We start from the raw sequence: 27,498 nt of genomic DNA, 5'->3' as shown, positions 1-27,498 counted from the left end.
GACACCCGGTAAGGTTGGACTTTAATTGGGTGAGCATTACCTGTGTCAATGGAGTCGTATGCCCGTTCAGTCAGTCCTGGGGTGGCTGACAACGTCAGCACGTAGCTAGTGCACAGCTCCTGGATCTGCTGTCGCTGCATACGCCCAAGGTTCATGGAGAGGTTCACCTCTTCCACGCCACCAGCATTTTTCCTTTGTAGTAGACACCTTCAGGCCACTCGGTGTCATCTCCTCCCTGGGCTGTAAACTGACAAACCTTTAATTCTCTGGAATAAAAGGGCTTTAGAGAATTAAGATGGTACACCTTAGGCTTTTGGTTTGAAGTGGGGAATGCTATGAGATAATTAACAGCTCCCAGGCGCTCCTGGACCATGAATGGCCCTTCCCATGAGGGTGTTTTGTAGGTTAGTTACAAAGTCCAGAATGTTAGTTCCTGGAGAAGGTGTAAATCCCTCCCATTGCTGCTTCATCAACTGTAATTGCCTCTTAACCTCGCGGCCATACACAAGTTCAAATGGTGAAAACCCTAAATTGGGATGTGGTACAGCTCTATAGGCAAAGAGCAACTGCTGCAACACTAGGTCCCAATCATTGGAGTGCTCATTCACGAATTTACGTATCATGGCCCCCAAAGTTCCATTAAACTTCTCCACCATGCCATTTGTTTGATGGTGGTAAGGAGTGGCAACCAAGTGATTTACCCCATGAGCGTCCCAAAAGTTTTCCATAGTTCCTGCCAGGAAATTAGTTCCTGCATCTGTGAGGATGTCGGAAGGCCAACCTACCCTGGCAAAAATGTCTGCTAGTGCCTGGCACACACTTTTAGCCCTGGTGTTGCTTAGAGCTACTGCTTCTGGCCATCAGGTGGCAAAATCCATGAAAGTCAGTATGTACTGCTTTCCTCTGGGTGTCTTTTTTGGAAAAGGACCCAGAATATCCACAGCTATTCGCTGAAATGGAACTTCAATGATGGGGAGTGGCTGGAGAGGGGCTTTGACCTGGTCTTGGGGTTTTCCCACTTTTTGGCATACCTCACAAGACCGGACATAGGTAGAAACATCCTTGCCCATTCCATCCCAGTGGAATGACCTCCCCAAACAGTCTTTGGTCCTGTTCACCCCAGTATGGCCACTAGGATGATCGTGGGCTAAACTCAAGAGCTTTACCCAGTACCTAGTTGGAACTACCAACTGTCTCTGAGGATGCCAGTCTTCCTGGTGTCCACCAGAAAGAGTTTCCTTGTATAAAAGTCCTCTTTCTACAACAAACCTGGATCAATTAGAAGAGCTGAGAGGCAGTGGGTTGCTCCATGCCGCCGTCCAAGCTCTCTGGATGCTTTCATCTGCTTCCTGTTTGGTCTCGAACTGTTCCCTTGATGCTGGAGACATCAGTTCCTCATTGGATTGTGGACCTATACTTGGTCCCTCTGGAAGCGATGTAGGGGATGGGACTGTTTCTGTTGACTGTGAACCGCTCTCTGCTCGTGCATTATGTTGGGGTTCAGGCTCCGGCTGAGCCTCTTGTGTAGGGTTATCAGCTGCTGCTGGTTCAGGTTCGGTGGGGCCCTCTGGTGTTGGGTTTGCAAATACTGGATTCAGTGCTCGCAATGGGTCCGGTGCTGGTTGTTCCGCCGGTTATGGTTCTGTGACTGGCTCTGTCTAGGTCTCTGGGACTGGATCCACTACTGCTGTTGCAGATGTTGGCCTGGGGTCCAGGTCCATCACCTCTGACTGGGTCCTGGTAGAAGTTTCCGGAACAGAGCTAGGCATGACGGCTTGTTTAGCCTGGCTGCGGGTGACCATTCCTACCCTCTTGGCTAGCTTCACCTGATTGGCCAAGTCTTCCCCCAACAGCATGGGGATGGGATAATCATCATAGACTGCAAAAGTCCATGTTCCTGACCAGCCCTTGTACTGGACAGGCAACTTGGCTGTAGGCAAATTGAAAGAGTTGGACTTGAAGGGTTGAATCGTCACTTGGATCTCTGGGTTGATTAAATTGGGGTCCACTAAGGAAGCATGGATAGCTGATACTTGTGCTCCAGTGTCCCTCCACAAGGTGACCTTCTTCCTGCCCACACTCAGTTTCCCTCCGCTCTGAAGGTATCTGGGAGGTATCTGGGCCTGAGGACCTCTGGTGTGATTCTGGTGCAATGAACTGTAATCTGTTGGGGTTCTTGGGGCAGTTGGCCTTTACATGCCCCAGCTTATTACATTTAAAACATCGTCCAGCTGACGGGTCACTGGGGCGAGGTGGGTTGCTGGAGAATGGTGTGGCGGGATGATAAGGTGTCTGGAGGGTTCCTTGGGGGGTAGTTGGTGTCTTGGGCTGCCCCTGGTAGTAGGGTGTGGTCTGAGGTTGGCCCTTCTGGTATCCGCTCCAACTGCGACCAGTTTTTTTCTTTTCTGCCACCTCCACCCATTTGGCTCCAATCTCTCCCGCCTCGATTACAGTTTTGGGTTTCCCATCTAGGATGTATCTTTCTATTTCCTCAGGAACACCCTCTAAGAACTGCTCCATTTGCATTAGGAAGGGCAAATCTTCTAGAGATTTAACACTTGCTCCTGGTATCCGGGTGTCCCAATGTTTCACAATGTGGTAGACATGTTGGGTAAATGACACATCTGGTTTCCGCCTTAGGGCTCTGAACCGCCGATGGGAATGCTCGGGTGTTAGCCCCATTCTGACTCTCACCTTGGTTTTAAACAGTTCTTACTGGTTCATGTGTTCCTTAGGCATTTCAGCCACCACCTCTGCTAAGGGTCCACTCAGCTACAGCCTCAGCTCTACCAGGTATTGGTCTGTAGAGATGCTGTATCCAAGGCAGACACTTTCAAAGTTTTCTAAGAAGGCCTCGGTTTCATCACCTGCCTTGTAGGTGGGGAACTTTCTGGGATGGGAAATGGTACCTGGAGAAGGATTGCTGGGGGTTGTTGGTATATTCTGCTGAGCCTTTGCCTTCTTCATCTCCAGTGCATGCTTCCTCTTTTTCCTTCTCCTCCAGTTCTTTGTCACTTGTCTCCATAGCTCTCCTGTGGGCAGCCTCTTGGTTTTTTTCTGCCTCTTTCGCTGCCTCCATTTCTTTGTCCTTTGCCTCCATTTCTCTCCTGTGGGCAGCTTCTAGGGCTTTTTCTGCCTCTTTCACTGCCTCCAGCCTGGCTAACTCCAATTTGTGTTGTGTCTTGGTTTCTGTCATCTTTGCCTCTCTGTTTTTAACTAACTTTACACCCAAGAGTTAGAAATAAAACAAACAAACAAACAAAAACTTGGCTTGTAAAATTTTGCTGTGCTGTAATATGGTACCTATATTCTCTGATAGTGATGGTCAGCCTACAGAAAAATCCTTAAAAAAAAAACCCCAAACACACACCTAACACCTTTGTCTCCAGGTAAATAGACAGAAAACCCCTCTAGTTGCTCTTAGGTAAAACAAAAAAACAAAAAAAAACTTCTTCAGGTCTGTGAAGACTTATGAATTTTCCTGCAGGAGGTTAACTACCCCACCCTTAGGTAGAGAAAACTCCAGCTCACAAAAGACAATTCCCTTTTGTCTCTGCTCAGGCCTCCAAGCAGAGAAAAAAAACAACCTCTAACTGCTTTCAGCTTAAAACTGTTTTCCAGCAGCCCAAAGGAAAAAAAATATTTCCTTTTAAAATCTGTGCTTCTGGTTCAAAAAAAATCTCAAATTGATCTCAAAATGATTTCAAATTAATCCCATGACTGTGCCACCATGTCAAGATTTCTTCCCCACTCTGAACTCTAGGGTACAGATGTGGGGACCTGCATGAAAACCTCCTAAGCTTACTTTTACCAGCTTAGGTAAAAACTTCCCCAAGGTACAAACTATTTTACCTTTTGCCCTTGGACTTTATTGCTGCCACCACCAAGCATCTAATAGATATATAACTGGGAAAGATCCCGCTTGGAAACGTCTTTCCCCCCAAAATCCTCCCCAAATCCTGGGGAAGGCTTGATAAAAATCCTCACCAATTTGCATAGGTGAACACAGACCCAAACCCTTGGATCTTAAGAACAATGAAAAAGCAATCAGGTTCTTAAAAGAAGAATTTTAATTGAAGAAAAAGTAAAAGAATCACCTCTGTAAAATCAGGATGGTAAATATGTTTTCAATCTAGTTACCCTGTAAGGTAGAGAATCCCTCTAGGCAAAACCTTAATTTACAAAAAGACACAAAAACAGGAATATCCATTCCATTCAGCACAGCTTATTTTCTCAGCCATTTAAACAAACAGAATCTAACACATATCTAGCTAGGTTACTTACTAAGTTCTAAGACTCCATTCCTTTCTGTTCCTGGCAAAAGCATCACACAGACAGAGAGAACCTTTGTTTCTCCCCCTCCTCCAGCTTTTTAAAGTATCTTGTCTCCTCATTGGTCATTTTGGTCAGGTGCCAGCGAGGTTATCCTAGCTTCTTAACCTTTTACAGGAGAAAGGGTTTTTCCTCTGGCCAGGAGGGATTTTAAAGGTGTTTACCCTTCCCTTTATATTTATGACGGGGGTAAACAGTGAAGTGACAAAGTCTGCAGACAATACTAAATTACTCAAGATAGTTAAGTCCAAAGTTGTCTGCAAAGAATTACAAAGGGATCTCATTAAGCTGGGTGACTGGGCAGCAAAATAGCAGATGAAATTCAGCGTTGATAAGTGCAAAGTAATGCACCATGGAAAAAACTACCCCAACACTACATACAAAATAATGTCATCTAAATTGCCTGTTACCACTCAAGAAAGAGATCTTGGAGTCATAGTGGCTAGTGCAGTGAAAACATTGGCTCAATGTGCAGCAGCAGTCAAAAAAGCTAACATTGTTAGGAAACATTAAGAAAGGGATAGATAATAAGACAGAAAATATCATAATGCCACTATATAAATCCATGGTCCACCCACCTCTAGAATACAACATGCAATTCTTGTCATAGACAATTCATGCCTCCTCATACTGGGGCGAGGCGCAATCTAAAAGGGAGGGAGCCCGGCTGGGGAGGTGGTGGTGGCGACAGGCCACACCCCTCTCCTTCCCGGGCCTGACTGCTGGGACAAGGGCCAAGCGAGTCGGAAACCTGCTGGATGGGAGGGGGGACTCTGGCTCACTCAGCCCCTGTCTCCAGCAGCTGGGCGGTGGGCGGCCAGTTGCCACCACCACCTCCCTTGCCATGCTCTCTGACAGCCGCTGCAGTGCACAGAGGAGCAACCCAGAGCAGCTTGTGTGAGAAGTGGCTGGTCCCACTCCTTCTGCTCCCCACCTGGGCCCAGCTGCCAGGGACAGGGGCCAAGTGTGCCAGGGGGCAGGTGCGGCAGGAGAAAGACAGTCCCTCTCTCTCCCACCCTGGCAAGCCAAGCAGAAACCAGGGGTGGGGACGCTTAACTTGACCCTGCATAGCCCCCTATGCATTGCCTCTTGAACAGTCACTCCATCTTAAGATCTAGTGATTGGAAAAGGTACAGAGAAGGGCAACAAAAATAATTAGTGATATGAAACAGCTTCCATATGAGGAAAGATTAAAAAGACTGGGGGTGTTCAGCTTAGAAAAGAGATTACTAAGAGACGACTAAGTGGGGATATGATAGAGATCTATTAGATTATGAATGGTGTGGAGAAATCAAATAGGGAAATGTTATTTCACGTAACACAAGAACTAGCGGTCACCCAATAAAAATAGTAGGCAGCAGGCTTAAAACAAACATAAGGAAGTACTTCTTTGTACCATGTACAGTCAACTTGTGGAACTCATTGCCAGAGTTCCAAAAAGAATTAGATACGTTCATGGAGCATACGTCCTTCAATGAGTATTAGCGAAGATGGCCAGGGATGCTCTGGGTGTCCCTACATCTCTGATCACAAGAAGCAGGACTGAACAGTAGGGGATGGACCACTGGATAATTGTTCTGTTTATCTGTTTGAAGATCCGGCACTGGTCACTGCCAGAAGATGGGATGCTGGGCTAGATGGACCACTGGTCTGTGGCCATTCTTATGTTGAACTTGGAGCTAGAAACAAATTGGTGTCATTTTAGCAAATCTGCAATTATGCATATCACATATGGCACTATGTATTTTATCACCATTATAAATGATGTTTCCTTTCTGACATGTAAATATACAAATATTTTTATGGTTTTCAAACTGCATTTTAAATTAGTTCTATTCTTCTTGCCTAGATTTGGATTGTGCATGGATAAGCAATGTAAAATTACTGAAACAATAAAAATGAAACGTCCTTTGAACTTCAAAACAAATGTTTATGTATAGTTTGAAACAAGATCTCTAGAACACACACAGGATGAAGTTCATTTTATTTCTGAAATCTGCTAATATTATTGTTTCTGTTAAAACTTCTTGAGAAAGAGGATAGGTAGGACACATAATAAAGAAAGCAGTGAATCAGAGAACTTGGAAAAAGGGCAGTTAGCGTACTGTACAGTTTCTTAGTTTGAGGCTGGTTAGAAAGATTATTTTGCTAAGTTTGATCTGAGCTTTTACTGTTGTTTTTTCTCTCTTATAGTACATCATGTTTTTGAGTTACTCAAGTTTATTTTTATTTAATTTTAAATAGAGGGTGAGTTTTCCAGCTTAAAGGAAGGAGAAGAGAATTCATATCATGTGTTTCAAATTAGTCACAGCACATAAATCCTTTCAGAGGCAGTTTTGTTTGAGATGCCATTTTGTTTGTACTGTTAAAATGCTTTAGGATACTGAGTATTATTGTCTAATGGCTGAGTTGTAGCCATTCCTTGTGCAGGTGCATAAAGGTCGGGGCATGAGAAGCTTCCCACTTTAATCATTCAAAGACTCATAGACTTTAAGGCCAGAAGGGACCATCATGATCATCTAGAGTAGACTGACCACCTGCACATTACAGGCCACAGAACCTCACTCACTCTCTCCTGTAATAGACAGTAACTCAGCCAGAGTTTATGTAACATCCTCAATCATAATTTAAAGACTTCAGGTTACAGAGAATCCACCATTTACAATAGTTTCAACCTGAAAGTGACCTGTGCCCCATGCTGCAGAGGAAGGCAAAATACCCCCAGGGTCTCTGCCAATCTGACCCAGGGGAAAATTCCTTCCCACCTCCAAATATGGCAGTCAGCTGGACCGTGAGTATTTTGGCAAGACCCAACAGGGTCCAGCCTCAGTTGCAATGTTTGTCCTCACTTGAGTACAAGGACTGCTCTTGATTAATAGTATTTGGCTCTGTGACAAAGGGCTCTGTGACTCCTTCCCATACATGCAACCATGTATCTCATAGGGTAGGGGTGAGCTTTGCACCACCTTAAAGGATGTGCTGTCTGAATTATACTCAAAATATACATGATGACCTAGATTAGGTTACTTTAATCTGACCTAAAATCTTGAATTCAATGTTTTTTGAAAAAACAAACCTCTTATTTCGGTTCCTAAATATGGATTTAGGCACCTAATTTTAGTCACCGGTTTTTAAAAATCTCAGTTGCAATCCTGACATGGTCCAAAAGGTTTTACCCTTTGTTTATAACAGCTTTATAAAGATCACTAAGGTGTGCATGTGTAGGGGGCCTGATCCTGCTCACACTGAAGTCAATGGTAGTTTTGTCATTGACTTCCATGTAAGTAGAATTAAACCTGAAAACTGATATAGGCGTGTGCTATTCATTCAGTAAACAGGGCATGAAGATAGCTCTTTCACAAATATTAATAAACAGGGTTCTATAATATCTGATCATAATAGTTTCAAGCAACATCAGCATTGCCGTTGCAGTCTCATATTACAATAATTAGGGTTTCTAGGTTTTAGCATTTATTTTTCCAAATATGCAATATATTTCTTTGTTTAAATCTGCACATAATTTTCTTAGCATGTTTTTATTTTTCTTAATTCTCACTCCCCTATGATCACCAACATGGAACGGCCTGTGTGTGACATCTAAATGAGAGTTATGGTCATGGAGATGAGGAGCTGTGTGAATTACATTTAATTTAATTTAATTTAATTTATTTATTTTTAAGTAAAAACTCATGTCTACCAGCAAGTCAAAATTTTGGTGCCTGTTTTTAGGTAATAACTTTGAACTTAAAATGGAAGCCTTAGCCAAAATTTATTTTATCAATTGACATTTGTCATCTTGGTTTTAATCATATGTCATTTGGGAGGGAGGGTTTTATAGGTTCACTTGCAATAATGTCACGTATTTTAGCTTTATACCATTTTGAAGCTATTATTGATTCCTTTGAATTTACCAGATGAATAAATGTATTCAACAAAAACAAAATGTGACACTTGAGGAAAATTTATTTATTAAAAAATTAAGTGGCATACTTAATGGCTAGCAACTTGAGAATTGCTGAGATCAGAGTATATTTTATTCCATGTTAGTTGTATGCTTGCCCACTGGGTAAATATGTTTGTAATGACTTTGTTTACTACATTGCATTTTTAAGATAACCTCATGGAGAAATTAAAAAGCAAGTGACTGACTGAAAGAAAGGTATCAAAGTATTCTTTTTAGAATTATTTTTAATTGTTTCAAATGAAGAAGTAGTCATTTTGTAGCCTGAATGTCAGAAACATTTTTGTTTTATTTTGACATTACCCCTAATTTTGGAATGTGGATTTCAGCTCCGTGAAACTGAATACCACATCTTCTAAAGACACAAATCAGTTTTGTCAGGAGGACTTTCATTGATCTGTGTATTTTGAGTAGACACTGATGAAGTAGTTCTAATATTTTAACCCTAAATTTTACAGATTTAAACCTATCTTCTGATTAGTCATATGTCTTTGTTATAAATTAAGATTACTTCACTGACCACAGTTGGAACAAATACAACATTTCACTCAGAGCCAATTTGAATTTACAGAATAGAAAAGCACATGTGAATCTCTGCCATGTGTATACCATATAACATGTTGTTTTAGAAGCATTCGGAAGTACTGAGAGCCAAATTCCACTGAATCCATTGCTCATTGAAGTCAATGGTAAGTCTCCTTTGGGTCAGGCTTTCAGTTATTGGGGTGTAATTGAGGGGAAATTTAGCCCTCAAAAACTTACATATTATATAGCTGTATTGTATTGTAACTATGGTATAGAAATCTTATTTTAATTAGTTCAGAAAGTATTTCAGTAGAATTGTCTTTAAATTAAGAATCATTAGGGTGGTATTTTCTGGCAAATGCTTTCTCCACTTAATCCTGGTCAGTGTCTCCTTGGTAGGAGTCCCCCAAATTAATCTCCTAATTGTTTCTACTGAAAAGTGAAGATACAGCAAGTTATTCTATTGCTCTGGTACATTTGTTCCTTCAGAATACAGGGAAGAAAGTACCATTCACTTGTGTGCAACTTTAACTCCAGCTAGAAATATTACCAGTATTGCAGAGCGGTGTGTTCCATTCATTTTTTCCTAAAATACAAATAAACCTTGTTGCCACTTCTAAAATGAGCCTACACTCTCTTTTATCAGTATAGTTTTCTGTGAATTGAGGCTTTTCAAACTTATTTACTTGATTAGCATCAGGAGTAACAATAATCCGTTTGTTCATGAAAATACTCAAAGTGTGCAGTGAATTCTTCCTTTTTTCTCTTTATATTTACATAGACTATAACACTACTTACCATTTACATAATGCCTTTTTATCTTCAAAGCATTTTACAAATATGAATTAATCTTTGTAACTTCCCAATTATGGAGGAAAGTAGTATGTGAATTTCCCAGATGGAGAAACTGAGTCAGATGTTAAGTGGATTGTCTAAAGAGTTGTAATTAGAATTCATGTGGTTTTTAATGCTCGTCCCTAATGCTCTGAGTTACTATGCTAATCTTCCATCTGTATTTGGCTCTACTTGTATGGGCATATGTTTACATTGAATATTTCTTCTAGCATCGTTCTTCTCCATATGTAACTGATTGTTTTGCATTTTTAAAAATGTTGATACAATTTTTGCTAATTTGAAGCAGTCTTCCTCCTTAATATTGAACAGAATAAGTCTTTCAGTTGTCCTCTATCAAGAAAAAAGAATTTCAGAAATACATAACTATCCAACAATATATAGATGATGTTTGGCTGACAACCTAATGTACTTGACAGTTATTTAAATATGGGTAAAGGGCATAATCTTTTTGACTATGTATGGGAAATCCACAGGTCTGAATTCCAAATCCATTCTTTGCACTTTTTCTAGCAATATCATCACCAGGAGATAGTACACAGGAAACGGCCTCCACAACTCCAGTATCCACTTCTCAACTTTTGGCATTACTCCCAGCTGTCCAGTATAGGTCATGGGCAGAGACAATAGAAATTTACAGTTGCTAAAAGTTGTGGGTGTAGGTTCCGCTAACAGTTCTTACCATATTTTTCTAGAAAGAAGTGTCAAAATCCTAGTACCAGGATGACTCAATTAGATTTTTAATTATTGATCTTGGACCAAAGCTACAGTGTTCGGATCATGCATTACCTTGATTCACAGTAGATCTCCAACAGATAACAATGGGAATTTTATACAAAGGTTGAGGGTAAATATGACCTTTATATAATAAAGATAATGACACATTTACTCATTTGTGGGGGGGTGGGGGGAGGAAACTGGAATTACCCCTATTGAAGTCTATTGAAAGAGACTTGTGGAACAAAGTGTTGAAATCAATAAAAATACTTGTGAAGGTACTGTTCAGCATGATTTAAAGGTGACAGAATGGAGTCCTTATTTAATAAAACTAATGCTGTATTCTGCATTGCTAATTGTAAAAAAAACTTATGAAGGGCACTGCTAAGACCATTATTATTTCTGCCATTGTTTTCTATGGCTATTTGTAAGTTCAGTTATCCAATTTGCATGTATATGAAAATTACTTGTGCAGTCGCATGATTAACTTCTTTGGAAATTGAATCCTTAAAATATAGCCAGTGGGCATCAGAATCAAAACCCATTTTCTAAAAAAAAATAATCCATTTGTATGAAAATGAAAGCTTTCTGTGGGATCTGACTCTATTATGCGGCTGGAATAAGACATTAAGTAAACTGGGGGGTTGACAACCCTAGGTCTAGCATCTAAGGTATCATTTCTAAAAATGGTGTATCTGGCCCTTCAGACTGTACAGAAAACTTCACAATGCAAACCAGTGCCATGTTGTCATCTTTAATGTGCAGACAACAGGTGGAAATTATATTGCACCAAAAGACGTGAATTTTCTCTCTATATATCATAATAGTGTATCAGCCTTCAAGCTTATTTATGACCGTTGTTAATTCACATAACAGGTACATGTTATCCGGCAGATGCATATGTCCTGTGCAGACAGATACTGTGCTGTTTCATTTGTTTAAAAAGATATTCCATAGAAACTGCTGTCATTATGTACATGTTAAAGAACAGATAAAGGGAATGAAACAGCAAATTGGGACAGCTGGATTCAGTTCTGGTATTGATGTATAAGACCCATGTAATTTTTTTAAATCAAACAAAAAATGAACTCTGCTAATTTAGTAGGTTCATGGTTTTTTTAAAAACGAATTGCTATCCTAACCTTTTTTTACAGGATTAACTGGAATGTGGAGGAATTTGGTTTTTTTGTTTTTTTTTGTGGAGAAGAAGAAAGCTTTATAATACCGTTCTCATTTTTTCCTACAAAATCCATGTAAAACATCAACAGATTTCCCGTTTGTTAGATATGGATAACCTTAACTAGCTTTCTTCAAAACTGCAGCCGCCACCTCTACTTATTGGGAGTTGCTTATAAAATATTTTAGTATGAAATCTGTGTCAGAACTATTTCTGTGCTGATTTGAAAGAAGGATTTTTCCCCCCCTTAGGGCAAAATTTTCATGCAGCCACAAACCAGCATCCCATTTTGCACCCTCATAAAAATGAGTGCTCACCTGTTTTCTCCAAGTTATTGGTTGTGCACCCACTTTTGCCGGTGCAGTCCATGGTACGTTTAGAAATGGAGGCTGTATAATTGCCTGACTTGCATGAACAAAGGCTAGTTTACACACCCAAAAGCAGGATGCTGTGATTACTATACACAGGCAGTGAGTGCACATCTGTCACATTGTATAAGGCTTTAAAAATTTGACCTTCAACACTGACACCTACTAGAGAGACAAGGTGAGTGAGGTAATGTCTTTTATTGGGCCAATTTCTGTTGTTGAAAGAGAGAAGCTTTTCAGCCACAGAGAACTGTTCTTATTCCCATCTGGGAAGGGTACTCAGAGAGTCACAGCTAAATACAAGGTGAAACAGATTGTTTAGCCAAAGTAGCTAACACATTCTAAAAGACCATTCAAGGTGAAGTGGTCTGTAAACAGCTCTGCAGTTATAGGGTTAGTAGTTACAGATTATTATAATAATCCATAAATCCAGTGTGTTTATTAAGACCATGATTTTCAGTGTCTAGCAAAATTATGAATTTAAGCTCCAAAGGTTGTCTTTTGAAGGAGATATTGTGCAGGGGTCCTATGAGAATGAGGACTGAGAGATCAGATATAAAGTGATCACTTTGTGAAAAGTGTTCGCACCCGGGGGATATGGCATTTTGTCTCTTATCATTTTTCTATATGAGTTAATTTGAGAGCATAGTGATTGTCTGGTTTCACCCATAGTTGTTACTGGGGCATACAGTGCACTGGAGGAGGTACACCACATGCAGCGAAAGGCGTGTGTAGGATCCAGGGAACTTGAAAGGTGTGTTGTAGGAGGTTTTGATCATCATAGCAGTGGAGATATGTGTGCAGGTTTTGCATCTCTTGTTATGGCAGGGCCTGGTGCCACTTTGATTTGGTGTGTCCTGGCCTGTGGGAAGCTTGCTTCTGATAATGAACTTGGCCTTCAAAAACAACTACCCATCCGTCAGACTCTGTTTAGAAAAGACACACACCAGTATCAACTTCCTGGACATGATCAGCTTCAATAATGGAATCCTACAGACAACTATATACAAGAAACCCATGGATCCGCACCCTTACCTTCACAGATCCAGTAACTGCCCCAAACGCACCAAGAAATCTGTTATCTACAGCCTGGCATTCAGATACCACAGAATATGCTCTGAGGAGAAAGTCTGGGATGCACACCTTAACACATTTAAAACCGCCTTCATCAAACCCACCTCCAACCACACACTCTTATCATCCCACACTGGAACCCATATGGGTTATCATTAAACAAATACAACTCATTCTCTATGGAGACCACATCCTGAAAGAAATTTTTCCTGAACCCCCTTTTCTGGTCTTCAAACAACGCCCAACCTTGCCAAGCTCTTTATCGGAACTAGCTCCCCACAGACCCGGAAATAGCCATTCAAAGCAGCAACAGACCTCCCATAAGAAATGCAAAACATAAATCCACTGCTATGGTGACCCCCACAACATACCTTTCAAGATCCATGGGTACCTTTCCCAGACCTGAAGAAGAGCTCTATAAGCTCAAAAGTGTGTATCCAGTAAAAAAAAAAAAATTATCTCATCCACCTTGTCTCTCTAATATCCTGGAACCAATATCACTACAACAACACTGCAAACTGACACAGACTGTCATGTAAACTTTTTTAAATGACATACTGTATTTATTAAAATATCTGGCTGTTGTAAAATCTGATAAGTCCCACTATATTTGGTTACAACAAGCACTGCTAATTCATGTTGATGTGTGATAGGGAAATAGAAAGCAAGCAATAAAACAACATGAAAATAATAGTTTCTATATACTGAAACCAATTGTTGTTGCTGCTAATTGGAGTTTTGCACCTAATTTAACCCACCATTGTAAAGGATCCATTCTTCCCCTTTTCTTACATGCAGCTTTCATTAACTTCAATGGGATTTACACTTGAGCTTCAAGGGGAATGCACAGATTACTCATAATGTGCCTCAGCACCTCTGTGGGACTGATCCTGAGAGTCCTTGTAAAAGCCAGCCATTTACTGATTTTACTTTGTGCAAGGACTGCTAACATCAGGCCCTATGTGAAGAAATTGCATGTCAATGACTAGCCATCATTTCTCCTCAATAGTTGAAGTTAAGGATCGGTTTCATTATCTGTTGTGTTTGAAGGACATTTAACTCATATATTGTTGAACCATGTTCATCTTTTCTCCTGGTAAATTGACAGCGAAATACATTTTATATTCCATATACAGCATCATTTTTCAGAGTTTTAAATTTTTGTTTAACTACATTTTTATTTGTCACAAACTATTCAGGATGCTACTGTTGAAGGGACAACATGCCGTACACCTTCTATTGTTCTTCCAGAGAATGCTGTTACGCCAGATGTAGAAATTGATAAAAATCTGGTTAACAGGTACTACATATAATACATGTGTTACCAGATTATACATAACCGGTATAATAATTCCAAGATATACGTTTCAGAGAATCTGTTTCGAAATTTACTTAATTTTAAAGAAATCAGCGTTTTATTTTTATTTGTAACTAGATATATTGTCTCTACAGTAAAATGACTATTTTTAACATAAGGAGGTGGCATTATAGAGATATCCTAATTGGTACCAAAGGAATAGGTTTTTTACACAGTTCTGCGACCTAACTCTGGGAATAATCCAAATGAAATCTGTAGGAGTTTGACATGAATAAGGACTGCAAAATGCATGCATGAAGTTTACATATATTTGCTAATCTTCCAGATTAACATCATTTAAATTTTGAGCAAACATGAGATTAAAACAACTATGTAAATAGATTTTTCACATAATTTGGACCCAGTTTGACAACTATTACTCATGGGAGCAGGCCTTCCTCATGTGAGTAACTCCAGTGTAGTCTTGTGAGTAAAGGTTGCTGCCTCTGACCTTTTGGCATGTGATGGAGTGTCCTGGAACCCTCTGCCTTTGTGCAGTGCATGCAGGGACCTGGAATAATTGTGCAAGGACTAGTCCTTCCACACACTTTATTGCATGCACAGTATTCCAAGCCCTTTGACCCTGCATCAGCTTCCTGTATGACCACCAGGGGAGCACAAGTTGGGCAGCTTAGGAAGGGATTGTACCTCAGGAGAAAGGCACAATTTTTCCCTGAGCTCCTCATGGGGCAGTATACCCCCTAGTCCAGTGGTTCTTAACCTTTACTGCAGTCTGCATGCCTTTTGTTCTCAAAATATGTTCTCGCACCCCTTATCAAAAATTGTTGAAGTAGGTCAGTTCTTTATACTTAGATATATTTTTGTTTGTATATTATAGTAATCGTTTAAAATGTATAATGTTAATAAATACATAGGTTTGAAACAAAACAAAGTAGTTGTACTTACGTGCCTGTGCTTAATTTGTGTTTTCGATGATTTAGCTTCTAAAAAAATCTGGCATGTCTCACACCCCCAGAAAGGGCATCTTGCACCCCAGGTTAAGAACCACTGCCCTAGTCAGTTCAATGGCTAAATCCTACATTCTAGTCCACTAGTTGTAGTTGTGGGGTCAAATCCTACTGATTTTACTCACACAAGTGAATATTGGCATATGGAAGGTGAGGAGTATTTGGTCCAAAATGGAAATATGTTTTTTTTTGTTAAAATCCTTAATATATATTGTTCCTTCTTTGTTAGCTCATACTCCTGTAGCTTAAGTGTGTATAGAATGCATAGTTTGAATCTGATTATTCCACTCCTTTTTTGTTATCCAACTAATTAGAATGCTGTTTTAAATTATGCCTGCTAGTATTCTATCCTAGCACCACAAAGAAAAGTTTATATATATTAGCAGTCATTCATATTAAATAGAACCTGTAACCTACTTTGCAAGAACTATGTATCAACACAATATTTTGTACTTAGAAAAATCAAGACCATTCCATTTATCTGAAGTTTAAATTAGTAAAGAATTCAAAACCAATAAATTAACTAAAAAAGAAAGTACCAATTTAAGCAGAAGTTGTATTTATAGTATGTAAGAACAATATAGTAACAAGGCTTAACTGTAATGGAAAGTAATTTCCAAAGGAAATTGAGTAAACTAAAAATGCTTTGCAAGTTGTACTAACAAACTTTGCAAATACTTTATTTAATTTTATTCTTATATTTTGCATTTTATGTTTTCATGCATTGCTGAAAGTGCTTATGATTTTTCTTGGCATATTTACTTGATGACACATTTGTTAGATGCACTCTTATTTCCAGTCTTTTGTACATTATCTTCAGTATTGAATAAATTATTAAAACTTACACCATTATAACTATCAACATCAATAACTACTATTGTGTATAGTTTCATTACCATATGCATTGTGGGAAAGCTTGTATCACTGCAGATTCCCCGGTGCAAGGCATTATTTAGTAAACTTGTGTTGGCAATAAAGGAAATAGTCTTATTTCTTATTACCAAAGTGTGGGAAATCTTCAGAATACTGGCAAAACTATTTGTTTTCTTTTAAAGAATTTGAGTTGGCTGGTAACCTGAGTGAGACCACATTCATTTCAAAATAACCATCAAACAGTTAACAAATGGTAATAGCTCTATGTAACAGATCTTTGAACTAATGAAATGGAAGAGATAAATTCCAGATTCTGGCCCCAGTTCAACACATGTTCATGCTAAACTTCAAACATATTAATAATACCATCACTATTCAGCAAAGCACTTAAACATTGAGGTCAATAGGATGTATGTACTACTTAAAGTTAAGCACATGCTTAAATACTTTGTTGAACAGGGATAGGATTATTAATATGATTAAAGATAAATATGTGTTTACATCTTTGCTGAATCAGGACCATTATTAGCAGACCTTTGAGCTACCCAGTTCCTCATCTAGGCATAGCTTAGAATACGTAGCTTAAAATCTATTTAAAATAATTCATTTTTTTTCTATCTCAGAGAAAACAAACAATCATAACAAATTATCAGTTTACACAAATTGGAAAGTATTTCTTGCCATGAACCACATTTACATCAGTCTTAGATCATGACACTGAACTTAAAAGGTGGAGCTTTTGTTGAAAAACTTCCACCTGTTGAGAGTGATTTTTGCAGTACACTGCTTCCTTAATTTCTCCCTGTACCAGAGGAATCTCAGCAAAACAAGAATTGGTGGGGGGGTGGTTTAACCCAACTCCCATTGAAGTCAAAGGGAATCTTTTCATTGATTGTTAATTGGATCAACCTTTACTGAAAAGAACCAGCCATGTAAACACTTTTCAATAAAGCAAGTTCAGAACTTTGAAGAGAGGGTGTTTGCCTGTCTTTTCCCAGATTTTAGAAAACGTAAAATGTCTAAAACATAAAATTTGTATAATTAACTTTTATGGGAAAAATAATACAAACCTTTATCAGCTTGAGCATACTGTTTCTTTTTTCTTTCTTTTTTTACATTCTGAGACAAATAGTTAATTGGATATCAAATTGTGATTTGGGGGGAGAGGGAGAGTTAGTTATTTTTATATTGTATTTTTCCAAAAGGCATACCAGTAAATTAGAAAATGTTATTTTTGTAGAAATTTCTGTAGGTGAATATATATGATAAAAGCATTATTTTAATTTCTTCCTTGTTGCTTACTGCTATGTTTTGTTTTGTTTTTTCCCTAGACCACATAGTCCTCACCTGAGACATTCTAAGCGACACACTAGGACTTCCGTTACTTCACTGACTTCAGTTGGTAAGAAATAGTTCTGTTAATGTTAATGTTTTCTTCCCGAAAACAAAATCTGACATGTTCAAATAAGATTTAAATAGATCTCCACTGGAATAGCATAGGATATTGACTTCAGTGGAACCACCCCAATATACATCAGTGGAAAATCTGGCCCACAGAAATTAGAATGACTGTATAATGCCCTCTTCTGTATACACTGAGTATAATGTATGCACAGAAAATACTTGATGGTATAGCAGGATAAATTATCACCCTGAGTTTAAGATGTCTGCATTACAAGTGCTGAATAATACACAGAATATACACCTGAGCAGAGCTAGGGAAATACATATATTCTAACACCTCAAAATACAGTAATAAAATAAAATAGAGTTTACTTCTTTTCTTATAAGGCTGGAGCTATATCTTCTTAGAAACTCCTGTTTTGTGAAAATTATTGTACAGTAGTTCTATTTTTTCATTCCTTGTGCAGAATCAGATATCAAATTAAAAGGGAAAAAAAACTTCACGAACAGTTATCTGTCAAAATATTCAGGTCAATTAAGGTATCAGCTACTTAAACATTTTAATGAAAATTAGCACATTCTTTAGGTGGAGATTTTGGTGCCCTTCCTTGCAATGAGTACCTTACTCCATGAAAAGTACCATTGACTTCAGTGTGGCTACTTATGGAATAATGTATTTACTCAGTAGGAATAAAGGTGATAGAATCTGACCATTATTATACGTATATGCATTTGGCAAACTTCCCAAAGTTTGGAGATGAAATGCTGGCCCTACTGAAGTCAGTGGCAAAACTTCCATTGACTTTAGTAGGACCAGGATTTCATCCCATGTCTGTCTGTATCTGGATTGTTGCTGCAGACACATCTCTATTTACAACATCCTTCATTTGCCAGTACAAAATGTACGGAATTATAGGCATGATTACACTAAAGTATGAAAAGATAAAGGAATAAACAGACATGAGCTACTACCTAAAGAAGGAAAGAGAAAAAAACTTCAAGTCCAGACCCAATTACACAACAGACAAAATGGTTTATGTAAAATTAAGTTTATATATTGAAATACATTTAAAATGTTTCATTCTTATTGTACTTTAATAGTCAAGATTCTGGTTTGATGTTTTCAGTTTATTTTATAGTTTATATTAAAATGATGAGTATATGATTTCATTAATAAAAATCCAAGCAATTTATTTAGGCAGATTTGTTTTTCTAAAACTATGTTTGGAGCTGTTTTTAAAATAGCGTGGTATATGGTATGTGGTGGCTCAAGACATGTGAAGTCAGACATAATCAAATATGTGAGAAAGCAAGCAAACTAAGGCACTACTGAAATTAAACTTTAAAATGCCTAGAAATCTAAGTGGACTGGAAAACCCTGTACCATATATAATAGACCTGCATGCTAGCTAGATCAACAGCGGCACCCAAGTCATGCATACAGTATGAGATGCCATTGTTTGGTGAGAAAATGAGAATGCTGAACTAAGAAAATGAGAATTGTTTGGTGAGAAGTCAGTTCCCTGTCTCTTTTTAAAAGATAACTGAGGGCCTGATCCAAAACGCTTGAAGTCAATGGGAGTCTTTTCACTTACCATAATGGCCCACTGGAGTGGATTTTTGACAAGACCCTTATGGTAAAATGTTCAAAAGCACCTAAGTGACTTACCACTTAGTTCCAAAAGTGACTTAGGCTCCTAGATGCCTTAAGTAATTTTGAAAATGGGACTTAAGTTTCTAAGTTACCAAGTGGTTTTGAAAATTTAGTATGAAGCTACGTGAAAAGCCAATTTTTAAATAGAAGAGGAACAATTGTAGACCCTAGTGATCCAATTTTCAAAACCAGCTTCTAGAATTACAGTCACAGTTACAGATGGTCAAATATTTGCACATGCAAAATTCTGGGCCCCAATCTGCAAACCTGCCAATAGAGCTACTCGTGTGCTTAGAGTTAAGTATGCACTTCCTTTCCCAAGGATGTTTGTGGGACTTTGTGCTTGAAAAATTTTACAGGCAGAAAATTTCACAAAAAATAGTTTGTAACAGAAATGCTGACAGTACTAGCTGACACAGGGATAGTGCCATGGTCATTTTTATAAATAAGGAAAATCAACCTTAGAAATAAATAAAAGGGTGGGTGGTATATAGAAAACCAAGTTTTATGTTAAGACAGCTATTTAAGGTGCTGATGAGCACCTTCACCTCCAGTGATTTCATTTGACAGGAGCTTATCAGGATCTTTTAGGATTAGTCCCTAAATCAGGGGGGACAGCACCACTGGAAAGTGATGTTAAATGTGCTTGGTTAGTGAATATGAGTTGATAGCTCAATTATAGGTATATTATAAACCATATGATATGCACACGTGATTTTTTAATAATATGCAACAAATTATCTAGAGACAGGGTTATACTATACATATCTAAGTCCCATGCTTTGCTACTGAGACAATACAGGTCAGGTGATTGATCTGGTAAATGGCCAACTGCCAGATGTCAAAATCTCAGATGAAGATAAAAAGAAGAATCTTGAGTTACTAGAAGAAGCAAAGAGAGTGAGTGAGCGGTTCCTAATGCGCAGAGGCAGAAAATCAAGAAGCAGTCTTCCAGAGTCTCCCACAGGTAGGTGCAAGATGTGAAAATAACAAACTACATAGAAATCCAGAAGTTTTCAAATGTATAAGGCACATGTTCAACATGACCCATCCACATCATTTGTAGTTGTTAATCTCCCTGAGGATATTTCTCTCTAACTGTCTTCAAAGCTAAGTAGAAGGCCTTTCCAGTCAGGTAGTCTAGAGCTGACACACATTTTTTGTGCAGAGAGTTTTCCCACTCAAAATACGAAATTCTACATGGGAAGATGTCCATTTTTATTAGATTTCCCCCCCCCCACAGGAAATATGTAAATAAAGATTTGTTTTTCAATCCATAGTTCTAAACTAAATTAAAACTGTGTTGACTTAAAAAGTTGTTTTATTTCATTTTTTGGTTTTAAAATGAAGACATTTTATGCTGGAATGTCAATTTGAAATGACACTTTTTTTTCCAACTTAATATTTTTTGGAAAACCGAAACAAAATTATACTTTCAAGGACATAAAGTGAAAATTATGGTTTCATTTTCACTTGTCAATTTGAAACCAAACATTTTGTTTAGAATTGTTTGAAACTTTTTGGGAAAAAACAAAACTTTTTTCTTTCATTCAAAATTCCTGTCAGCAACACTTATGTTTTCTAACCAACTGTAAGCTCATTCTGATTTTTTTTTCACTAGTTTTCTTTGTGGGTTTATATATATAAATATATATATATATATAAGATGATATTCCTGATACCCCTTTTACCATCATTCTTTTTTTTGGAATTGCTTGTCTTTTTTTGGGTCATTGAAGCCATAACCCATTATTGTTGTCATTATTTTAACTGTTTTTTCTTATTGGCCTGATGCTGCAAACAGGTGGGCACATGTAAGGGCGCTGATCTTAGAAAATATGCTGTAGCACAATGGGGCTAAGGTCAAATACTTTGTCACAAAATGTTTTTAGGGCCTTCAAACCCAACCAGTCTGTGATCCATTGCTTCCATTGTGGGTTCTGGCCCTTTTCAGTTCACACTGTGTACAAACTCCCAAGCCCTCACTCCTGTACATCCACTTCCTTGTGTTGCAGTGCAGACAACCCCTACAAGTGACCACAAATGCAGTAGAAATGCAGCATCAGAGGATCATATTTAGCCCATTCAGGAAGTAGCCTGTTTGTTTCTCAATACAAGTTGTTTATATTTTTAGACACTAGTTTCCGTTTCCCCAAAATGTTTTTAGCAATCTGAAATAATTTGTTAAGACTTGGAAATGCTCTGACCATGAACATTACCATCAAATGACTATGCTACCCCACTGTCTGTTGGGGTGTTTAAACCTGAGCAGGAAGCTTAGAAACCACAAGCCAAGTTAAAAAAAAAATTACCTAATGCTTTCTTTTTCTTTTTTTCCCCCCCTGTTTTAATGAAGCTGTTTCCCCTACACTTAGTCCAAGGGTTTCACCTGTACGAGCTCAGAGCAACTCTCTCACTCTTCCAATCCCAACAGGTAAAGTTATCTGTAGATGTTCAAATTTAAACTATTTTACAAAGCCGGGGGGGGGGGGGAATGCCCATTAGGCTACACTTCCATCCATTGAAAAGTAGCCAGGGTTCATAAATTCACAAGTCTTTGTCCTTGAAAATGATGACGTTTGTGAATACCCACCATACGTTAGTAGGTATGCAGCATTGTTGTAGCCGTGTCAGTCCCAGGATACCGAGAGAGACAAGGTGGGTGAGGTAATATCTTTTGTTGAACTTCTGTTGCAGAGACAAGCTTTCAAGTTCTCACAGAGCTCTTCTTCAGGTGTGGGAAACTTATTCAGTGTGTCACAACTAAATACAAGATGGAACAGATATATTAAGACCGTTATTTTGTGCTTATTCCTAGGTTATATGTCCGTATTTTATTGTCCTTCTCAACTGTGAAGCTTTGCTATAATAATTAATGTTCTATTCCTACTGCAGTAGAATAGGCATTTGTTTATTATTTTTATTATTTATTATTTCCACTTTAAGATACAACTTTATGAATTCTAATATCTAAGTGGGAAATTTTCAGTGTTGTGCCTTTGAAACTCTCCATCTCAGTTATCTTGCGAATGGGTGGGTGGGTCTGGGTGTTGTTGAAATATAATAAACAAAAAATAAAAAAGCAGGAGATTCTCTCCTCATATATTTTTTACTATTCTAGGGTCTGATGTATGTATAGCCACGGGTGCTGGGTCAGTGTCTCCACTGCAGGTAAGACTGAGTTACAGGTGCTGGCTGTGGTATACTGTAATTACAATAATACAACTTTACACTGTCCTATTACTCTCTAAGAATAATGTGATGCTTTCAGTAGCAGTCTCTATACCAAAAGTAGCAAAAGTTAGGGCTAAAGATACATCTTTTATTTAGGTTATGATAAGCTTAATGAGCTGACTTTGAAAGCCAATTACACACAACATAATGACAGTTCTCTGAAACATCATGGAGAAGTGGAGAGCCACTGGAAGATTAGAAAAGATCTAATGTGTTCCTGATTTGAAAAAAAGGACAGAGGCATAATCTTGGTAGTTACCATCCATAAATGTAATTTCTACTTCAAATAAAGTAATGCAACAAATATTAAGAGATTAAAATATCATCCCTGAACATCTAGCGGAGAGCAGAATTAAATGCAATAGGTGTCATGTGTCTGTCAAAAAAATAAAAAAGTCTTGCAAGACAAATTACTTATTTTTTTCTTTTTTTGTTAGAATAACAAAATTATAAAAGAGGATGAAAGGCAAGCAGCAGAATTAAGCATTTGATACAGTGTCTTACAAACTCTTACCCTTGAAATTAAACTGAGGTTGGCTCAGATAAGAATACTGTTGTGTGGCTTTGAAACTGAGTGAAAAATCGTAATCAAAGTGAAATGAGATACAGCACTGAACTGAGAGGCCAGGAGGGGTCTACTGCAGCACTGGAGGGAAAAGATTGCTTCCAGCCTTAGGATCTAATCCTGTGAACATTTATGTTCCTGTTTATACACATGAGTATTTCCATTGATTTTTAACTGAGCTACTTTTGTGAGGAAAATTTAGAATATATGTGACTTGAGTGTTGCAGAATCAGGGTCATAGTTAACATTTAGAACCATATTGTAACCCCACCTAATGCAGCCATGCAAGGGAATAAAAGGAAATAAGATTCCCACCTCCACACATACACATGACCCTGCACATCTGCATTCAGGTTCCCTGCATCTCCGCATTAGTGCTCCTTACCTCAGTAAAGAGAGGATGGGGTGCATGCCCCATACTTCCTCCATCCCTTCTCTCCTACAGGCATGTGAGTAAGGAATATGCAGATCCCTGGCTCTGACCCCTAATACACAGGCCAGCAGAGTTGGCAGGTGCTGGGAGGGGTGAGGAAGAATGTGCACCCAGTAAAGGAGTAGTGCAAATCATTTCTCCCTGTGAACTAGAGGCAAGTAAGGAAGAATCTGTGTTTACTGTGACAGTTCCTTCTCACGCATCAACTAGAGCATTGAGCAAAGGTGCAGTCTAGCCTTTTGCAATCAGAAGGAGAGAGTAAACACCATGTTAACGAAATTTTCCAATTAGGCGGAGTTGCAATTATCAGTAAACAGAGAAATAACAGAAAGGGACCCAGAGAGATTAGAAACACAGGGAGAAAATGAGATAATGTGATTTAACTTAGGAAATATAAAGGCTCATATACTGGTGGTGGGGAAATAATGGGAATCATTCACTCAATTAAAGGAAGAAACCTGGAAACTTATCATGATGAGAGATGTAGGGGTAAATGAGTATAAGCACTTTGATATCCTCGGATAAAATAATTGTAATAAATGGTGGTAATAATCAATTACAAATTTAATAACAGTATGTCATTCCAAAGAAGCAAATGGCAGCGAAAGGGGAAGTGGTCCCCCACCCCACTCACTCTTTTCCTTATTTTGTGTGTGTGTGGTAGGCACTTTCCAAACACATAAAGAAGTCTGCCCCTTAAAGCATACTATTGAAATAATTATTATTGTTATTTATTTAATCAATCACTTAATCTGGAAGTTTATCACCAATATTGCTATCTTTAATCTCCTCTAAACATCATGAACAATATTAATGTCACGTTTTCTCTGGAAAATATCCTAGGAGCACTAAAAATCTAGTGAAGTTCATGGCTATGATTAGATTCCATAGCATAGAAAACATTAAACATTTTTGTCTGTCAGCCCATCAAAGATGGGTAGTTCTCTTTGAATTAAAGAATCCCTATGTCTATGAAGTGCACAGCAACCTTAAAGTTACTTCTATTCATTTTTTATATTCATAGATTCCAAGGCCAAAAGGGACCATTATGATCAAGTCTGACCTTCTGTGTAACACAGGCAATAGGACTTCCCAGAAATAAGTCCTAGAGCAGATCTGTCAGAAAAACCGACTTTTTTCTTTCAATATTTCTTTGATGTGGAAATAAGTATACAAGTTCTAAAGCTCTAAATATTTTCGTTTGTCTATCTCAGTGATTGCATTGCACAAGGGGAAGGAAATAATAGAAGTTTAATAGAGCTAGGATCAACAGCACTTTTAAGTTTGTATATGTGACAAAGCTCCTCCTCTACCTTGGTGGGTCTTGCGCTTATTGGCAGATTTGCTTGCCTTGGACCTTCACGGCAGCCCTCAGTTTGGCCGTTTTCGTGAACCCACAGTCCAGGTCAACTCCTCCTGTGTCTGACCAGGAGTTGGGAGGTTTGGGGGGAACCCAGGCCCGCCCTCTACTCCAGGTTCCAGCCCAGGGCCCTGTGGAATGCAGCTGTCTAGAGTGCCTCCTGGAACAGCTGTGCGACAGCTACAACTCCCTGGGCTACTTCCCCATGGCCTCCTCCCAACACCTTCTTTATCCTCACCATAGGACCTTCCTCCTGGTGTCTGATAATGCTTGTACTCCTCAGTCCTCCAACAGTATGCGTTCTCACTCTCAGTTCCTAGCACCTCTTGCTCCCAGCTCCTTACACGTGCACCACAAACTGAAGTGAGCTCCTTTTTAAATCCAGGTGCCCTGATTAGCCTGCCTTAATTGATTCTAGCAGCTTCTTGATTGGCTGCAGGTGTTCTAATCAGCCTGTCTGTCTTAATTGTCTCCAGAAGGTTCCCGATTGTTCTGGAACCTTCCCTGTTACCTTACCCAGGAAAAAGGGACCTACTTAATCTGGGGCTAATATATCTGCCTTCTATTACTCTCCTGTAGCCATCCGGCCCAACCCTGTCACAATTGCAATAAGCCTACACTTTGGGCACTGGGAGAACTACTGCCATATTAATACCTTATGCCTGGAAAGTTGCTTAAGAATTGTGTGTTTGCTTGCTTTGTTTTTAGCTGGGGAGGTTGTGCATGTAGGACAGTGCCTGTTTTCAATATGGATTTCTTGTAATATTGGGCATTAAAACATAAAATGAGTAAAGCAAACTAGTTTTCTCACCTGTGTTAGCAAAATCAAAACAGATGTACTCAATTCAGGCAACCCAATGCCCACTTTGTCTTCATTCTTGCTCATAGTTCTGACTCTCACAGGCCTTCCCAGTCTGGGAGCAAGGGGCCATGCAAGGTTTAAAATAAAAAAGTTATATGAATTCATGGAAAGCCTTGGATTCTCCAGACATGGTTTAACTGGTTAAACTTGTTTAGGCTCTCCTTGCAAAGAGCACCAACAAATTTCTTGTGAAAATATCATTCATTGTAAACCAGATAGATTGACATGCCAGGAATATCTCTTCTGCTTCAGTGTAAGGTTACTTGTTTGACACATTTATGGGCCTCATTCTGCAGCCCTTACTCAGGCAAATCTTACACTGAAGTCAACAGGGAGTTTTGTCTGATGTAAGGTTAGCTGCATTGGACTCTGGAAGTGGGGGTGTGATTTTTTTTCAAAGGCACAAATGAGAGGTGCCTATCTCCCATTGATCATCAACATGCCTTCAAGCACCTACCTGCTTTCTGTGTCTTTCAAAATCTCCCCTACTCTCTCCTCTACAATGAAGCATTTATAAGCAAATGGCAGTGAAAGCGGAAGTGTTCCTCTACAATGCAATCCAGCTCACCCCCCCTCCTCCCCCACACACAGTGTTTCTATATCTTTTATACATATCCTTTTCTTTCAGAATGTCACAAAAGGTTTAACCGATCGAAAGCAGAATGATCAGAGAAAGGTTTCTCAGGGAAGGTTGGTTCCTCGTTCCACTAGTTTTGAAAACTCCAAAGAGAAACTCTCTGCACAAAAAGAAAACTTTGATCCACTTACACGTATGGATAATTTACCCAAATCCTCCCCTTCAGGCAGTGACGCTGGCAAAACTTCTCTTAACACAAGCACAAACAGCTGTGAAAATGAACATGGAAAACCATTACTTAAGAAATCAAAAGAAAATGACTTTCCTTTAAGAATGTATCGACAAGGACCAGGCATAGGTACTATGGACCCAAAATTTAAAAGTTCTGTACCAGAACTGATGGACCCTAAAGTTACCTGTAAAACAGAACTTAAAGGATCTGGAACACGCCCTCCTCTATTACGAGCTGTATCGTGGGATAGCATAGAACCTGGACATCAAGAAAAGGCACCTTTTAAATTACTACCTGAAGAAGATAAAAGCTTTGCCATTAGAAATAAATCCAGCAATCAGTTGAATAAAACATTAACGTTCAAAGACCTCCAAATACAAGTTCAACCAGTTCGAATGCAGAAATTGACAAAGCTCAGAGAGGTGAGTTTCTGGACATAAATAGCATTATGGAGTGTTACACTAAGTTACATAATGTTGCAATATCCTATATGTGATCTACTGTGTTTATACATCACAAAACTATAAATTAATACTTATTAAAGTGCTATACTGTAGTAGACTAGGCAAAAAATAATTTTGTACCATTTAGAGATGGAATTGAGGAGATTGGATAGTGAAATATAAGAAAACAGATTTTTTTTTCATTTTTTCTATTTCTCATAAGAGATCATGCAGACTAGACTCTTTTGATTCCATTATTGTTCATCTAACTGTGCATTTCCTAAGTCTTACATAGTAAAAACTTATTAAAATATATGCAGTTGTTATTCTGGGCTCTGAGCACTCTGAGATTTATATTCTTGACTGGATACAAAAGGCTTTGGATGTGAAACACAGTTCAGTACTAATGGAACATGCGTAGCTAAAACTTAAGCCGTTATGTTTAGAAAATTGAGTCCTAATCTGAAGCCCATCTGAAGTCAATGAAAGGTGGACTTTGGATCAGGCCCTTATTGAGAATACTGTTAGTG

The 27,498-nt window shown here is 38.7% G+C and overlaps 1 protein-coding gene across 14 annotated transcripts in view; it reads left to right on the top strand.

Annotated features, from left to right (window-relative positions):
* IRAG1 (inositol 1,4,5-triphosphate receptor associated 1) overlaps nt 1-27,498 on the top strand; it is a 137,226-nt gene that overhangs the window by 66,138 nt on the left and 43,590 nt on the right. For 11 of the 14 annotated variants that reach the window (XM_078853206.1, XM_078853202.1, XM_078853201.1 and 8 more), the window contains 6 exons: nt 14,206-14,306; nt 17,536-17,606; nt 20,056-20,229; nt 21,619-21,696; nt 22,384-22,433; nt 26,345-26,947. In XM_078853206.1, the coding sequence (XP_078709332.1) occupies nt 14,206-14,306; nt 17,536-17,606; nt 20,056-20,229; nt 21,619-21,696; nt 22,384-22,433; nt 26,345-26,947 (1,077 nt within the window). The remainder of the gene's footprint in view (nt 1-14,205; nt 14,307-17,535; nt 17,607-20,055; nt 20,230-21,618; nt 21,697-22,383; nt 22,434-26,344; nt 26,948-27,498) is intronic. The other 3 variants (XM_078853203.1, XM_078853205.1, XM_078853204.1) reach the window with 3 other exon arrangements.

The sequence above is a fragment of the Lepidochelys kempii genome, chromosome 6, assembly GCF_965140285.1.
Source record: "Lepidochelys kempii isolate rLepKem1 chromosome 6, rLepKem1.hap1, whole genome shotgun sequence".
NCBI classification, from domain to species: Eukaryota; Metazoa; Chordata; order Testudines; family Cheloniidae; genus Lepidochelys; species Lepidochelys kempii.
This window is presented reverse-complemented; position numbering and strand designations above follow the sequence as displayed.